Source organism: Saccoglossus kowalevskii, chromosome 19 (assembly GCF_978046115.1).
Source record: "Saccoglossus kowalevskii chromosome 19, keSacKowa6.1, whole genome shotgun sequence".
In the NCBI taxonomy this organism is placed as follows: domain Eukaryota; kingdom Metazoa; phylum Hemichordata; class Enteropneusta; family Harrimaniidae; genus Saccoglossus; species Saccoglossus kowalevskii.
In genome coordinates, this window is record NC_140659.1 from 29941811 (window position 1) to 29961580 (window position 19770).

Genomic DNA, 19770 nt, shown 5'->3' on the forward strand with positions numbered 1-19770 from the left:
TACCTAGAGGTTGGATATACAAGTATCAACCTTTGTTCTATACAATATTGTACACCTTGAGGTTGGAAATACAAGTATCAACCTTTGTTCTATAGAATATTGTACACCTAGAGGTTGGAAATACAAGTATTAACCTTTGTTCTACACAATATTGTACACCTAGAGGTTGGATATACAAGTATCAACCTTTGTTCTATACAATATTGTATACCTAGAGGTTGGATATACAAGTATCAACCTTTGTTCTATCCAATATTGCATACCTAGAGGTTGGATATACAAGTAACAACCTTTGTTCTTTACAATATTGTATACCTAGAGGTTGGAAATAAAAGTATCAAACTTTGTTCTATACAAATATTGTACACCTAGAGGTGGGAAATACAAGTATCAACCTTTGTTCTATACAATATTCTACACCTAGAGGTTGGAAATACAAGTATCAACCTTTGTTCTACACAATATTGTACACCTAGAGGTTGGATATACAAGTATCAACCTTTATTCTATACAATATTGTATACCTAGAGGTTGGATATACAAGTATCAACCTTTGTTCTATACAATATTGTACACCTAGAGGTTGGATATACAAGTATCAACCTTTGTTCTATCCAATATTGTATACCTAGAGGTTGGATATACAAGTATCAACCTTTGTTCTATACAATATTGTACACCTAGAGGTTGGAAATACAAGTATCAACCTTTGTTCTATACAATATTGTACACCTAGAGGTTGGATATACAAGTATCAACCTTTGTTCTATCCAATATTGTATACCTAGAGGTTGGATATACAAGTATCAACCTTTGTTCTTTACAATATTGTATACCTAGAGGTTGGAAATACAAGTATCAAACTTTGTTCTATACAATATTGTACATCTAGAGGTTGGAAATACAAGTATCAACCTTTGTTCTATACAATATTGTATACCTAGAGGTTGGATATACAAGTATCAACCTTTGTTCTATACAATATTGTATACCTAGAGGTTGGAAATACAAGTATCAAACTTTGTTCTATACAATATTGTACATCTAGAGGTTGGAAATACAAGTATCAACCTTTGTTCTATACAATATTGTATAACTAGAGGTTGGAAATACAAGTATCAACCTTTGTTCTATACAATATTGTACACCTAGAGGTTGGATAAACAAGTATCAACCTTTGTTCTACACAATATTGTATACCTAGAGGTTGGATATACAAGTATCAACCTTTGTTCTATACAATATTGTACACCTAGAGGTTGGAAATACAAGTATCAACCTTTGTTCTTTACAATATTGTACACCTAGAGGTTGGATATACAAGTATCAAACTTTGTTCTATACAATATTGTACACCTAGAGGTGGGAAATACAAGTATCAACCTTTGTTCTATACAATATTCTACACCTAGAGGTTGGAAATACAAGTATCAACCTTTGTTCTACACAATATTGTACACCTAGAGGTTGGATATACAAGTATCAACCTTTATTCTATACAATATTGTATACCTTGAGGTTGGATATACAAGTATCAACCTTTGTTCTATACAATATTGTACACCTAGAGGTTGGATATACAAGTATCAACCTTTGTTCTATACAATATTGTATACCTTGAGGTTGGATATACAAGTATCAACCTTTGTTCTATACAATATTGTATACCTAGAGGTTGGATATACAAGTATCAACCTTTGTTCTATACAATATTGTACACCTTGAGGTTGGAAATACAAGTATCAACCTTTGTTCTATACAATATTGTACACCTAGAGGTTGGAAATACAAGTATCAACCTTTGTTCTACACAATATTGTACACCTAGAGGTTGGATATACAAGTATCAACCTTTATTCTATACAATATTGTATACCTAGAGGTTGGATATACAAGTATCAACCTTTGTTCTATACAATATTGTACACCTAGAGGTTGGATATACAAGTATCAACCTTTGTTCTATACAATATTGTATACCTTGAGGTTGGATATACAAGTATCAACCTTTGTTCTATACAATATTGTATACCTAGAGGTTGGATATACAAGTATCAACCTTTGTTCTATACAATATTGTACACCTTGAGGTTGGAAATACAAGTATCAACCTTTGTTCTATAGAATATTGTACACCTAGAGGTTGGAAATACAAGTATTAACCTTTGTTCTACACAATATTGTACACCTAGAGGTTGGATATACAAGTATCAACCTTTGTTCTATACAATATTGTATACCTAGAGGTTGGATATACAAGTATCAACCTTTGTTCCATACAATATTGTACACCTAGAGGTTGGATATACAAGTATCAAACTTTTAAACTTTACAAAGACAATTTTTGACACACAAAATAAACATACCTATTTATTTTTGACTCCCATGTGCGAAGCACAAAATGGGAGTCTTTGCAGTTAGTGTGTCTGTATGTGGGTGTGTATGTGTGTATGTGTGTCCGACTGTTCCACTGCTATCTCAAGAACCATACATCGGTTTTTGATGAAACTTGGTGCATAGATGCTCTGGGCCAATGCACAGATTTGATTAGGTTTTGGTAAAAATCCATCCTCGTTAATTACCTAATTTGCATGATAATTAGCTAATTTTTAGCTGTTCTATGACTGTTCCACTGATATCTAAAGAACCACTCATTGGATTTTGATGAAACTTGGTACATAGATGCTCTGAACAAATGCTAGGTTTTGATTAGTTTTTGGTAATAATCCATGGATACTAATTACCTAATTTGCATAATGATTAGTCAATTTTCGGTTTTTCCACTGATATCTCAAGTACTAATCATCACATTTCAATGAAACTTGGTACATATATCCTTTAGGACTATGCAGAGACCTGATTAGTTTCAGGGTAAATAATTGTGCATATTAATTACCTAATTTGCATAATTAATTTTCAGCTTTTCTACTGATATCTAAAGTACTAATCATCACATTTCAATGAATCTAGAATTATGCAGAGACAGAATTAGTTTTTGGTAAATATTTGTGCATATTAATCACCTAATTTGCATAATTAACCAATTTCCAACTTTCACACTGATATCTCAGGTACTAATCATCACATATCAATGAATGTTTATACATGGATGCTGTAGGACAATAGACAGACCTGGATAATTGTGGGTTAAAATCTGTACATATTAATTACCCAATTAGCATAATTAACCAATTTCAAGCTTTCACACTGATATCTAAAGTACTAATTTCCATTTTAATAAAACTTAGTACAAAGATGCTCTAGGACAATGTACAAACCTAATTAGTTTGGGGTAAAACTCTGTTCATATTATTTCCCTAATTAGCATAATTTTTTTTGGTTCTAACCACATTTCAATTAAACTTGGTACATAGAGTTTTTTGTTACATTGCGCAGACCTCATTAGTTTTACAATCAAATCTGTTCATGTTAATTTTCTGATTTGCATAATTAGTTTTCAGCTAAGTAATTTCAAATTATATTTAATGTGTCTCCAATACTCTCAGCACATGGGAGTTCTTTCTAAGCTTTCTTTGATTTATATTCTAAAAATTGTGACTAAAACAGATGGCTGATTGGAATCTATTGATACAAATTGTATATACCAAATACTTTTCTTGATGAATAAACTTCAAAATGACTTTTAGGTTATTAATTTAAACAAGCAGCCTCTCAGCTGAGATAGCTCCGCTGTTATTTATCAAAATTAGAGAATTAAAGATATCATCACAAATCAAACAAATCTGAGAGAAGTCCACATGTAGAACCTATATATGTAATATCAAAGCAATCGGACTTGCGGTTTTTAACGAGAAGTCGAAAAAATCACTTTTTACCAAAATTGACAAAAATATTCACCAAAAATAGAGAACTTGAGATTTTGGCATGAAATGAACAAATTTAAGGAAAAATCATCCAAGGTACTTGCATATCAAATTTGAAAACAAACATGAATATGACTTCTGTGGCAAATGCACTATGTGTCAGCACTAGCACTTGCAATTTGCACATACAAAAAAAGTCAGGAGAGACAACAGTGACATTCAATGTCCAGAACTGTCGCCCGGCACAACAAAATTAAAAAACAAAAACATTCTGATTTGCGTTTTAGAAGAAGAAGTTGAAATTGTGAAATTGAAGACGACGGACGACAACGACGGTCAATCAATAATATGAACAGCTCCGCTGTGTCGACTTTGTCGGCAGCGAAGTAAAAAGCTAAAGGGCAGTGGTCAACACGCCGCAGCTTGTTCGATATGGGACTCATAGTGACGTATACAACACTTGTAAAATACATTGTTTATTTACATGAAATTCGAACACACGATGACCACCGTGATTTAAACAGTCAAAATGATTCCACAAAAAAGTTTAGATAAATAGACATCTATCGAAATAATAAAAGGGAGTTTCATTAAATAGGCTGTTTTTTACAAGTGAGAAAGCCCTTATCAAAATTGACTATTTAAATTATATTTTGTTGTATATTGAATCAGTAAAATATAATTAATTTTGACCATAGAAACAAACAAGGTATTGACTCAGTGTCCAGGCAGGATATTTACATTGATGAGTAGGGTTTGCTTGTACTGACTACTTGGAGTTACTGGTAAATATAAATCCTGGCAATCTGATTGGTCAATGCAGGACAGATTGAACTTTTGACATCATGGCTGAGTATCCTTAATATATGCCAATATCCTATGACGTTAGTGGTTATTAAGTTATTTGGTTATTGTACTAATCTAATTAATTTTAGTAGGTTCAGATGTCCACTAAATGAGTAAGTGATATTATTGTGTTTCAACAATGTCTAGTGGTTACTTTTCACATATTATGAAATGGGCACAGTTTGAATTGACCTTAAAATTAACAATTATGTTACCAAAACATCCCTGAAACCACAAATACAGTGGTTAATTGCTTGTGACATTATACTGTATTTCTTAATCGCATTAGGTTAAACTAACAGTCACAGTAGCTGTGTTGATGTTTTGTGTGAATTAGCCAGAACACACTTCAATGTTTTGAATATGCATACTACAATCATTGCATTATTTTCAGCCTTTAGAACCTAAATAGCTGCATGGGTTAACAGGATATCAAATTCTTGACCCTAGAGTATCAGATTTATTAAACTAATGTACTGTAGTAATTTTTATTTGTTCCTCACTGAAAACTCAAAACAAATAAAAAATTAATACACTTGAATGATATAGTGCCAGTCATAAGATATTTGCTATCTATTTGAGCTAATTGTATTCCATTGTTATTATATCATGAAACTTTATCAAGGTATAACATATTAAGTTTAGTCTACTTTGGTCAACTCATGTTTATACCCGGGGTGTCATATTAACAACTGTTGCTATGGTATTTTATGTATATAAATCACGGAAATATTTGCTGTTCTTAGTGACTGGTGACTTATATGTAATTTTTCTCTGATATGTTGGTGACCATTACAATGGTGGGTGGCCTGTCATTAACAGAGTTATGGTAACGTGATATCCAGGATGATTTATTAGTAAAGTGTGTTGACCCACTAAGGTGTGAAAATAACAACAATATATCAAGTAGTCCTTAAACATAGAGAAACTATTTAAGCCTTGCCCGTGGTAAAGAAAAAAAAAAGAAATTTCTGAAAAACATATTAAATTTTCATTGAAAAGAAATTTATTTCTGATCAAATAATGACAGTAAGACTGAAAAAAAATTAAGGAACTTAGGTCCTTCATCACCTGCTTTAATATAGTGATACATTTACTGTATACACCATTCATGTCATCTGTTGGTTGCTTAAGTAAACTTTTGTCACATTACACAAAATGAAACCTGAATTTTGTTCATATTTTTTTTACAAATTTCGATCTGGATCCGTAGCCAATAGGAAAATATATTCATTTTGATCCAAAATTATCAAAAATAATAAAGAAAAAATATGTGAAAACAGGCAAAATTTTAGTGAGAAAATATGGTGTTCAAAACCAATTTGTAAATTCCAATGTTAAATTGACTTATATCTGATATTAAGTTTAAATATAAATATTATATTGGATACAGACATTTTCAGTTATACATGTAGTGAACACAAACAAATTTTGTGACATTTTACGTGCATTATTAGTACTTGCAAGTTAATAATATACTAAAACACATAACATTCTCCTTATAGTTTGTTGGCCTCCAAGAGTGTTTTGTGAAAAACTGACCTTTGAACCTTAATTTACCTCACCTTTGCAGAGCAGTCAATATTCTGTCCCGTTTCAGGCAGTGCCGTCACAAATATCGTAATGCATCTTAAAAGGTAAAGCGTTGCCGTCGTACAAAAAAATCTTCTAAGTACTATATACCTGTGAATAAGAAATAATGAGAAGTTTTAAGCATTACAAACCTAGAAACTCAGAATTCATTTTTCAAGATTTTTTAAAATTATATTAAATAAGATTCAAATCAAATTGTTTTCCAAATCAACAGATCAGTGCTAACTCCTTATGAAGCTATAATAAATTAAACAGACATGACCTCAGTTATATCTGTTGTGATGACCGAGGTCGGTGGTTGTCATGCCATGCATGCGTGAGATGTGGGTCTCATATAAACAAAGATGGTGGCTTTGACTGTTTCGCAGACCTGTGAATACAAACTGAGACGTTTGCCCAGGTGAAATTCGTATCATCAAAAGAACTCATTGCATTGTGGGAAAATTGTTTACCAATACAAATGTCGCATATGCGCGACGCGGCAATCATCGCCCTTTAATTGAATGTTAAATTGCCTCATGTTTTGTGCTGCAGAATATTCAATATGGTGGCAATTATAGAAGACATTATGAAATATGAATTTGCATGGTAATTATGATACATATACTTATATTGCAATGAATGAAAAATCAATCAATGACTCAGATATGATCAATTCAGTATAATTATCACTTTCTAAAATCAAATTTACCTCTGAATACAGATCACACAAAATACTGTAAAAATAAAAGAAAGAAAAGAATGTTGTGACAAAAAGGCACCATCTTTTTGTGGAATGAAAATGAACATTATCAAGACAATTGTAAACTTGTAAAGAATTTAATAACACTTAAAATTCTTAAAAAACACAATATTTAAGCCAAAATAGAAATTGTAATCACTTCACCTATGGGAGGGGGGGGACTAAATTACTAGTACTTTATTTAGATCAGTTTTTATTTTTATTGTGTTCATTCTAGTAATTTTTGTTAACATTTCTTTTTAACCCAGTCTGTATTTTATTTTTATTTGTTATTATTGTATTGTATTGTATTTAGAATTGTCCTAGTCTTGTAATACTTTTTGAATCAGCTGATGGTTCAGTAGTGTAATAAATTTATTATTATTAATAAATGCTGAATGCAAACACATTTTGAAAGTTATATAAACCTTCCTATCTACTAATATCAACCATTTTTGAAAATAAAAAATAATAATTCATTAACTTTATTAATCTGATGTGATCTGCCAATAAAACTATCTTAAGGTTCTGTGCAATGTCTGGAAATTCAAGAATACTTCAAGGTCAAATAAATCTTATTGGAAAGCCAAACACAGTTGGTATATTATTACATACATTATTTAACATAACATTTAAGAGAACTGTTAATCAAAATGACCTCAACAAGCTGCCACCAGCTCTATTGGATCTTGTCACTGACCTTGTAGTTGTAGATAGTTTTAGATTTCCAAACTTTCATCTTTTCTCCCATATTTTAATATAATAAGATCAGCAATTACAAAATTAAGAATTTCAAGCCATAACTTGCCAATTGAGAAAGAGCGATACAATAATATCCATCAAAAACAAAGAATATGCAAATTGTGCGACTCATCTGAAGTGGGTGATGAAAAACACTATGTTATGAACTGTTCAAACTCAGATATTAAATCAAATAGAGAAATTTTTTTTCACAATATTAGCTTTCCAGAATTTGAAAAACTAAATCAAGAATGTAAATTCATTTATTTGTTAAGTGCTTTGGATACTCATCTTATGATACCTTTTGCCAAATATGTTAATTCTATTTTAAATGTAGTTAATAGTTGTATTTAGTGGCCATACTGCCGTATTGTACTATATCGGTGTTGTGTCAATAAATTATTATTATTATTAAATTATTGTTATTATTAAATTATTATTATTATAATAATACAGATGTGCTTTGTAACAATAATAAATATACATGTAGTTTTCTTAATTAAAAATATGTACCTGATTAATACTAGAAATAATGGGAATAGTTATGGTTTCGAATTAGAATCCTTGTCTGATGGAGACATGATACTGTTTTATCAGTGTAAACAATTCAATGTTAGTAACCTGATAAACTATAAAGCCTTCACAAGTTACTGTGATATTATCTTGGAGAAATATCGCCATAGCAGCAAAATATCATGATTTTCACCTACTTCTACTTCTAAAGTTTTACAATTTGGTAAACATGAATTGTTACAGTAATTCCAGCCCTACAGAATTATTATACAATATAATTTGATTTTCACTGTAATATAAAATTCAGTGAAATTAAGGCTGTTTTTGGCAATCTGATTAAAATCTGATGTATTATGCAACATGTATTTTTTATTTTATTTTACAAATTTATCCCATTTTTGCAATATTTTTTTTTATTTTTTTTTATTTTAACTTACATGTATTGTACCTTGTAGGCTTTCAAGATCACAAAAACTTTGAAAAACTTCTAGTAAATAAATAATAAAAATAAATAAATAAAATACATAATTAAAACAAGTTCTTAGCAGACCTCTAAAAACCATTAGCAACAAAAACTTGAAGTGTTGTTGACATTGGCATTGTCCCTGTAGAGTGCACAACATGCATGGCATTGTAAGATTCTTAACAGCATGGTATGAAAATTGCATAGTACATGGATCAATTTTTGACATATACTCTACAATGAAATTATTAGGTCCAAAATGTATAAATTGAGTCACAAACTTTAATGATACATTGAAATTATTATTATTATGCCTTTATTTTAGCTGGAATTAATTTTCACTGAAAGGACTTTTTGGGTGTTCTGTATTAATATTATTTTCACTAACTTTTGACAAGTTAAAATATAAGAAAAAAAGGTATATTCACTGGAGTTTATTTTCAAAATAAAATAAAATCCAAAATTGAAGATATCATCATGAAATGAACAGATCTGAATTAGAACCATATGTAGTACCTATATATGTAATATCAAAGCAATTGGACTTGCAGTTTTTAACAAGAAGTTAAAAATATCACTTTTTACCAAAAATGACAAAAATATTCACCAAAATTAGAGAATTGGCATATAGTATTGGGGACAACATATTGTGAAGAGGGGATGGCAAATATTCCATTTTGGGGGGCCAAATATTGTATTCGGGGGTATTATATTTTTTTGGTACCTGATCTATTAGGAACTGTTATCATTACAGGAAGTTCAGACTTTTTTTTGTCCTTGAACTAAAAAATATAGGATTTTGTGATAGGATATCTGTGTTCAGTTAATATTTATTGCTTTATCAAATACCAGAGTTGCAAATGACGCTTATCAGATTTATTCATGTCTAGCTTAGCACACAGACTACAATTTGTAGTTGAAATGTGAAATAGTGCCCTTTTAACCTTTTTAATCTATATCACATCTCTTGACACTCTTAAACACATGTAATGCCCTGCCCATAGATTTAATAGAAAGGGAAGGGCTTAGAAAAGAAAAAAAAATATTATAGTTAAACAGTTAAATTCATTGATTCATGGGGAGAAATAAATGTCACAAAAAAACATGGTGACTCATTTCTGTATATACTGTAAGACATATTTAAATTTGATTTTAAATTAGCAGTTTTTCTTGACTCACAAAAACTTTTATTAAGTATATCAAAAGTACCTGTTAGGTAAAAAATAAAAAAAATATATATTTCTAGTGGATTTGTTTTCAAAAATCAACAGAAACAATATATTTTAAATTTTTTCTGAAATTGTTATACATGTAAATTGCTCTGAGTTTCCAAATGTAAACACCTAAACAATATTGTGATGTATATAATGCCCTGAAACATGAACATTTATTTTGACCTAATAATTGTGTGCAATATTTATGATATTGGTATAATAATAATTGCGGCTCATGAATATCAATTTTGTGTTGCTGCTGATGCAATATTGACTAAAAATTAATTTCTCCTGGGATAGGAAATTTAAAATTTAATTTTCAGCCAAAAATAAATCACCACACCCTTTGAGCACCAAATTTAAAATAACACTCACATTTCACAAAATATTTTTTTTTTCAAAACTTTTCGTTAAGAACATACCAATATGTTCATTTAGTCCAAAATTAACCAAGATATTATAAAGAAAAAAATCATGAAAAGTGTACAAACTGTTGCTTCAAAATTTTGATTAGAAAGCAATATGGCGTTTAACAGTGTTTGGCAATGATATAATAAATTTTCTATCTTTTGTCTACCACTGTAATTTCGCGAGTACCATAAAATCTGTATTAGAAGCCGCATCCCTACTAGAAGCCGCACCCATTCTTTTTGAACAATTGAGACCCAAAAATTCACCATTTCTCATATGTGTAGATGCTCTAATAGAAGCCGCATCCCCTCTGTTGCATTGTATCATTTTAATAGAAGCCGCGGCTTTTAATACAGATTTTACAGTAATTTCGCGAGTAATAATAATAATTTTTGAAAATTTTGTGTTTAAGAAAAATTTATTAATTAGCTCGTAGCAGACAAATTTCGCTGAGGTCCATTAGTCACTGACAATCACGAAATTTTGTCCCTGTAAATGGCCTTAAATCATGTAATATTCTAGCGGAAGAATTTAGTGGTTTTAGTGGTTTCGCACCCACTTCACAATAAATGGAACTAATAGTACATCAGTTAATGATGAGACCCTGGTTCATGGCGTATGGCAGTGAAATAACTCAAAAAGGTCTATTTTCAAGAGAAATTAACACGCATACACTTCACTAGTTTGAGAACAAATAACTTTTCCACACAATTCACACACAAAGCCAACTATAAATATATAACATGTAGATACCGGTAGTCAAATTCCATCTTCACTGTGAAATACAGGTTTGAATATCTGATATAATCCATGAATGTATCTAACAGCAATTATTCGTAACAGTGTGGAAATGTACAACTGATATTAATTTAAAGCCATAATCACAAATGAATGTTAATTGCTAACATTAATTTCATACTTTTTAATATAAATACTGTAAAACATGTCTTTTTAGCTAGCATGTTATTTTAGTTAATTTAGCTAATCTGTAATTTGGCTAATTCAAGATGGAGCTAATTTAACATTAAGTATATTCTCACAGGGAGATAGTCAACACTATAACTAAATTAAGATTCTGTTAATTTATGCCAAGAGTCAAATCCGCTAAAATTGCATGCAGCTATTTCTATGTGTTCTTAATTATATATATACCAGTCAATATTGTTCTCACTTACTTCCATTGTAATAAGATTCTTGATAATTATCTAGTTTAAATATGGTACATATTGTTAGTTGTAAGACAATTTCACCTGCTCTTAGAATCATTTGTGATTTGACAATTTTTGATTTTGATTTGACCAGTGTCAGTGTGACTTTGTAGGCAGGCATTTTTATGTTATTTTTTTTTCTTTTATTTTTTTCTAATTAATTGTACATTTTCGTGAGATTATTATCATTGGTTAACTAAAGAAAAATGACTAAGGATAAAATTACATTAGACCATAGCTAACTTGCATAAAAATAAATTTAGTTTAATTTTAAGCTTATTTGCATTGAATAAACTTTATGATTTCCCCTAAAAATTGAATGGGTAGGGTTACAGTATTTGGCCTTACATAGGTGAACACACTTATACCCATAATACAAATAGTGTAATCTTGAATCAACATCGTAAAATATGGGTTGGTCTAGCCTCTTTATAGTGTACAACATATTTCAGTAACTTGATCACATATCATGAATACTACTAGGAGACAGAAAATAATTACTAGTATATATACTAGTGATACACACACTGTGTACTGAAAATATCTGCAAATATCATATTATTCACAATGGCATTTGTCAAGACTAAATTTCACCAAAGTCTCTGATCCAAGATAAATTTTCACTGCTACAAAATTTTGCAATTTTCAATGACTCATGGAATTCATAAAATCTGTCTCCAGTGAAATAAAAGCAGTTATAGGCTGTAGTTCCGATTTTAATGGCATTGGTACATTAAAGTAGATGCATTCACTTGGCAGAAAAAAATAACTTATTTGCCATATTTTACATCATTTTTGTTTCAGTCTGAAAACTTCGGTCAAATTTCTTTTTTCTCCCGAAATTTACGTCAAATGTGTTTGGGAGCGCAAAATATTTGAGCCTATGATTTGTTTTCCAACCAAATTAAACATATTTTCCACTTTATTTTGGACTCTGTTAATACTGTAAACCAGTGCAATTTTCATTATTTTGTGAGTCACCGAAAATCGCAAAATATTGTTGTAGTGAAAATTTGTTTGGGGTCCATGACATGTAGCAAAGGTAATTTTTGTGAAAATATCCTAGCAATGACAAATAAAGAATTCAGATTACTTATATAAAACAATGTCAATGCTATTCCTCTCCAGTCAAATACTGTGGGGTACTTTATTTTCGCTGGAATTAATTTTCGCTGAAAAGACTTTTTTGGGCGTTTTGTATGGAATTTATTTTCACTGATTTTTGATGAGTTTAATGTGAAATACAGGAAAAAAAGTATATTCGCTGGATTTTATTTTCACGGAATCATCCCTACAGCAAAAATAGTGAAAATAAATTTCAAGCAAACATGAAGTATTCTACAGTAGATGGAAATTCTCAAAATTACTTGAAATAATAACAAATAGCCTTCAGTATATTCCTATTAACTGATTATAAATGCTAGAATAATTTTGCAAAATGTCATGTTGGTCAGTATAATAACTATTAGATCTATTAGAACCACTGCTCCATAACCATATGGTGGGATTAGATATGTGTTCTAATAAAGGAAACAAATCATCAGAACATGTGGTATAATGTTACACAAGAACAGTGGAGAAAAGAAGGAACCTGATAACATATCAGTATCCAATCCTGTTATCTACCAATCCAGTTTCTATAGATTGATTACATGGATAAAACTCTAATTTTAGAATTATACAAAATAAAAAAAAATCTATGACCTTTGTTTGTCCTGTTTTTACGTTCGATTTCATGCATAACGCGTGATTCTCGCAGTGAACGGAAAATGGGCTATTGACTAACTATGGATTTGGAGTCAAATCAAAGCTACAAATCAGACCAATCAGAGAGCAGCTTATTTGTTGACAGACTTTTTCAACCTATCATATTCTGCCTTGTATATATGCTTCGACTCAATCATGGATTTGTATATTATATTAGATATATATTACACTTTTGAATATTTGACATTTAAGACAAATGAAAATTAAATTAGGAATAAGGTTACTTTGACAAGAATTATCTTAGTTCCGTCTTTACTTGCATCTTATTTGTGAACAAGCAGCCTTTCGGCTGAGATAGCTCCGCTGTTAGCAATGCACATTTCAATTAAAGAACAGAAGATATCATTAGAAAATGAACAATATGCATAGTATCAATGCAATGGGACTTGCTGTTTTCAACAAGAATTTAAAAATATCATTTTTCACCATAAATGATTGTGGTTTTTAACAAGAAGAAAATATCACTTTTTACCAAAAATGACAAAAATATTCACCCAAATTAGAGAATTAAAGATATCATTACAAAATGAATAAATCTGAGAGAGGTCCACATGTAGTACCTATATATGTAATATCAAAGCAATTGCACTTGTCGTTTTTAACAAGAAGTCTAAAATATCACTTTTTACCAAAAATGACAAAAATATTTACCAACATTAGAGAATTAAACATATCATTACAAAATGAACAAATCTGAGAGAGGTCCACATGTAGTACCTATATATGTTATATCAAAGCAATTGGACTTGCGGTTTTTAACAAGAAGTTGAAAATATCACTTTTTACCAAAAATGACAAAAATATTCACCAAAATTAGAGAACTAAAGATATCATTACAAAATGAACAAATCTGAGAGAGATACACATGTAGTACCTATACATATAATATCAAAGCAATTGGACTTGCGGTTTTTAACAAGAAGTCGAAAATATCACTTTTTACCAAAAATTACAAAAATATTCACCAAAATTAGAGAATTGAAGATATCAACATGAAAATGAACAAACCTAAGAGAGGTCTATCCAAGGTACATATACACCAAGTATCAAAGCATTCAGGCTTGTAGTTTTCAAGAAGAAGTCGAAAAAGTAAAACATTGACACGGACGACGACGGACAATCACTCATATGATAAGCTCCGCTCGACAAAGTCGACAGCGGAGCTAACAAATCTGAGAAAGATACACATGTAGTACCTATATATGTAATATCAAAGCTTTTAACAAGAAGTCGAAAATACCACTTTTTACCAAAAATGACAAAAATATATTCACCAAAATTAGAGAATTGAAGATATGATCATGAAATGTACAAATCTGAGAGAGGTCTACCCAAGGTACATATTCACCAAGTATCAAAGCATTCAGGCTTGTAGTTTTCAAGAAGAAGTCGAAAAAGTGAAACAATGACATGGACGACGACACCGAACGACGACGGACGATGACGGACAATCACTCATATGATAAGCTCCGCTCGACAAAGTCGACAGCGGAGCTAAAAAAGTTGTTTTTTTGTTTCTCATCATTGTACATAATTTATTTTCCTTAAATTCAAAAATTCTCCATTAAGTTATTTATGTCAGGGGATTTCTAACAAATTTGATACAATCACCAGGTCGATGTAATGACAAAGCTGATACAATTACAAGGTTGATGTTGATGCAATAACAAATTTGATGCAATGATATGGCTTTGTAATGACAGAGTTGGTGCAATCATCAGGTTGATGCAATGACAGAGTTGATGTAATGACAAGGTTGATGTAATGACAAGGTTGATGCAATGACAAGGTTGATGTAATGACAGTTGGTGCAATCATCAGGTTGATGCAATGACAGAGTTGATGTAATGACAAGGTTGATGTAATGACAAGGTTGATGCAATGACAGAGTTGATGCAATCATCAGGTTGATGCAATGACAGATGATGCAATGACAGATGATACAATGACAGATGATGCAATGACAGAGTTGATGCAATGACAAAGATGATGCAATGACAGAGATGCTGCAATCACAGAGATGATGCAATGACAGTTGATGCAATGACAGAGTTGATGCAATGAAAAGTTTGATGCAATGACAGAGTTGATGCAATGACAAGGTTGATGCAATGACAGTTGATGCAATGACAGAGTTGATGCAATGACAGAGTTGATGCAATGACAGAGTTGATGCAATGACAGAGTTGATGCAATGACAGAGTTGATGCAATGACAGAGTTGATGCAATGACAGAGTTGATGCAATGACATGGTTGATGCAATGTCATAGTTGATGCAATGACAAGGTTGATGCAATGACAAAGTTGATGTAATGACAGTTGATGCAATCATCAGGTTGATGCAATCATCAGGTTGATGCAATGACAAGGTTGATGCAATGACAAGGTTGATGCAATGACAAAGTTGATGCAATGGCAGAGTTGATGCAATGACAAAGTTAATGCAATGACAGAGTTGATGTAATGACAGAGTTGATGCAATGGCAGAGTTGATGCAATGGCAGAGTTGATGCAATGACAATGTTGATGCAATGACAAGGTTGATGCAATAACAAAGTTGATGCAATCATCAGGTTGATGTAATGACAAACTTGATGCAATCACCAGGTTGATGCAATGACAGAGTTGATAAATGACATGGTTGATGCAATGAAAGAGTTGATGCAATCATCAGGTTGATGCAATGACAAAGTTGATGCAATCATCAGGCCGATGCAATGACAAAGTTGATGCAATCACCAGGTCGATGCAATGACAAAGTTGATGCAATCACCAGGTTGATGCACAGACAAAGTTGATGCAATCACCAGGTTGATGCAATCACCAGGTTGATGCAATGACAAGATTGATACAATAACAACGTTGATGCAATGACAGTTGATGCAATCATCAGGTTGATGCAATGACAAAGTTGATGCAATGACAGGGTTGATGCAATGACATGGTTGATGCAATGACAGAGTTGATGCAATCATCAGGTTGATGCAATGACAGAGTTGATGCAATTGTCAGATTTATGTAAAGACCAAAATGATGCAATGATAAAGTTGATGCAATCATCAGGTTGATTCAATCACCAGGTTGATGCAATCACCAGGTTGATGCAATGACAGAGTTGATGCAATGACAAAGTTGATGCAATCATCAGGTTGGTACAATCACCAGGTTGATGCAATAACAAAGTTGATGCAATCACAAGGTTGATGCAATTACAAAGTTGATGCAATGACAAAGTTGATGCAATCACCAGGTTGATGCAATGACAAAGTTGATGCAATCACGAGGTTGATGCAATGACAAAGTTGATGCAATCACCTGGTTGATGCAATGACAAATTTGATGCAATCACCAGGTTGATGCAATGACAAAGTTGACACAATGACAAAGTTGATGCAATCACCAGGTTGATGCAATCACAAAGTTGATGCAATCACCAGGTTGATGCAATCATCAGGTTGATGCAATCATCAGGTTGATGCAATCACCAGGTTGATGCAATTAAAAGATGATGCAATCATCAGGTTGATGCAATCATCAGGTTGATGCAATCAACAGGTTGATGCAATGACAAAGTTGATGCAATCACCAGGTTGATGCAATCACCAGGTTGATGCAATCACCAGGTTGATGCAATCATCAGGTTGATGCAATCATCAGGTTGATGCAATGACAAAATTGATGCAATCACCAGGTTGATGCAATCATCAGGTTGATGCAATCATCAGGTTGATGCAATGACAAAGTTGATGCAATGACAAAGTTGATGCAATCATCAGGTTGATGCAATCATCAGGTTGATGCAATCATCAGGTTGATGCAATCACCAGGTTGATGCAATGACAAAGTTGATGCAATGATATAGTTGATGCAATCATCAGGTTGATGCAATCACCAGGTTGATGCAATGACAAAGTTGATGCAATCACCAGGTTGATGCAATCATCAGGTTGATGCAATCATCAGGTTGATGCAATCATCAGGTTGATGCAATGACAAAGTTGATGCAATCACCAGGTTGATGCAATCATCAGGTTGATGCAATCACCAGGTTGATGCAATCACCAGGTTGATGCAATCACCAGGTTGATGCAATCATCAGGTTGATGCAATGACAAAGTTGATGCAATCATCAGGTTGATGCAATCACCAGGTTGATGCAATGACAAAGTTGATGCAATGACAAAGTTGATGCAATCACCAGGTTGATGCAATCACCAGGTTGATGCAATGACAAAGTTGATGCAATCACCAGGTTGATGCAATCACCAGGTTGATGCAATCATCAGGTTGATGCAATCACCAGGTTGATGCAATGACAAAGTTGATGCAATGACAAAGTTGATGCAATGACAAAGTTGATGCAATCACCAGGTTGATGCAATGACAAAGTTGATGCAATGACAAAGTTGATGCAATCACCAGGTTGATGCAATCACCAGGTTGATGCAATGACAAAAGATTACATCAAATCATACCCCAATCAAGGTTTTGTCAAACTGACAACTCTGCGGCATGCATACATATCTCGTTATGTACCATCCTCCTTTGTACCATCTTTGAACAAAATCAGTTAAAGCATATACGAGAAATGACACTGGTTGCATGGACAAACACACAGACACATGCACAGACATAACCCAAAGTCCTCATTTCAGACTTCCTCTGACGAGAACTATAAATGCTTTTAACAAACCTGTGAATACCAATACACTTACAGAGCCCTCCAAACTGAAAACATGTGTGTTCCTATGTTTGTAGAAAATGATAATGAGACCAAGCGTAGCATATTACCTTTTGACACATGTGTGTTCCTATGTTTGTAGAAAATGATAATGAGACCAAGCGTAGCATATTACCTTTTGACACATGTGTGTTCCTATGTTTGTAGAAAATGATAATGAGACCAAGCGTAGCATATTACCTTTTGACACATGTGTGTTCCTATGTTTGTAGAAAATGATAATGAGACCAAGCGTAGCATATTACCTTTTGACACATGTGAGCTGAAGTAAATTGCAACAAGTATAATTGGAATAACTTCATAAATTAGACATACCTATGTTTATGAAAAATGATTACAATCCCAAGCAATAATCCCATTGCTGTAATGAGGCCTTCAGCAATGTCTTCTGCCCATGGAGTTCGTGGTACATTATCTAAAATTATATCGGGTAGCGGTGGGTGTGTTTTAGAATCAGGCATACGATCATGAACCATTGTTAGAACTATTGTTAAAATGTACGTCCCTAAACACAAGTATCCAAAGCTCCACAAAGCTTTCAGCTTTTCTGGTTCAATAACAGTTGGTTTGTAATCATCTCTTACATCGCCATTTAGGAAGGGACGAAACTCTGTCATTTCCTGCACGTCATTGTCAATGCGAAGTGACACATCGTCACATCTTGAAGACCCTGAGATGTGGTGTCCACCATTTTGTTCAGGTCTGACATTGCCCATGCTGTTAGTAGACATGTCAGAAAATGACATACTTTTATACAAAGAACTGCAAAATAAAAACAAAAAGCAGATTAAATAATTATGAAATAATTTCAGATTTTCTAAAAAACACTCCAGATTAGATAAATGTGAATTGGAAATATTAACCCAAAGGATCAGCAGAGATCAGTTCATCACCAACATTTTTTCGCTAACATTCTTACCGAGCTGGAAATATTATTTTAAATCAACGATCAAAAATCTTTTTATTTGTCACTAATTACATATTATAATCACCATAAAATATCAATAACCATACTATGCTTACATCATCTTGGCAATACTTCTGCCACATGACCTAGTTTTCAAGGCTAACATAATAAACAAAGTCTTATAACTGTTCAAATGTTATATATACATGTAGCTGGGTGCAACCATTCCAGAGTTTGAAGTAGCAGAGCTTGAAACACCATGAAATATATTTAGTCGGTTAATTCTCAAAATAACTTATGTATAAACTTTGAGTGATCAACTGCTAATGGCTAGAACATCAACTGGTGCACCAAATCACAGGTAGAAATCATATACACGATATCAGCTGTCTCAGATGCACTGATGGCGGTTGCTAAAAACACAGCGTCTTCATTTTACAATGTATATGAGTCTTATGTACGCATGACTCATGTCACAACCTGTTAACTTAAGAAAGTGGACAGAACATAATCCAACCAATAATCACTTCAGCAAATAAACTGGGTGTGGCTTATGGCATGTTTTAAATGTTTACCCATAAACAAAAGAGTGTTACTTCCACAAATCATGATTGTAATGCAATAAATATCTTCTGTCATGTAAACTGACTTCAACTAAATCTGTGTTTTAAAGATGCACTTCAAATGAGTGTTCGTGGGGGGGTTGCCAAATTTGACAATTTCCCTAGTATTTCAGTCTTCTATATAAATTCCATAAGATTTGAATCATTTTTTTTTTTCAAATTGAAGAGACATTTGTGTAGGTTTGTCTGGACTTTCT

The 19770-nt window shown here is 32.3% G+C and overlaps 1 protein-coding gene and 1 long non-coding RNA gene across 2 annotated transcripts in view; one reads left to right on the forward strand and one right to left on the reverse strand.

The window, feature by feature from the left end:
* LOC102806444 (sphingomyelin synthase-related protein 1-like) overlaps positions 1–18759 on the reverse strand; it is a 32720-nt gene extending 13961 nt beyond the window's left edge. The window contains exons 1-2 of the mRNA XM_085494039.1: positions 18359–18759; positions 6236–6353 (exon numbers count right to left, since the gene is read on the reverse strand). Coding sequence (XP_085350165.1) covers positions 6236–6353; positions 18359–18759 — 519 coding nt within the window. The remainder of the gene's footprint in view (positions 1–6235; positions 6354–18358) is intronic.
* Positions 1–19770, forward strand: part of LOC146731468 (uncharacterized) — a 55850-nt gene that overhangs the window by 21780 nt on the left and 14300 nt on the right. The gene's annotated exons all lie outside the window — the stretch shown is intronic.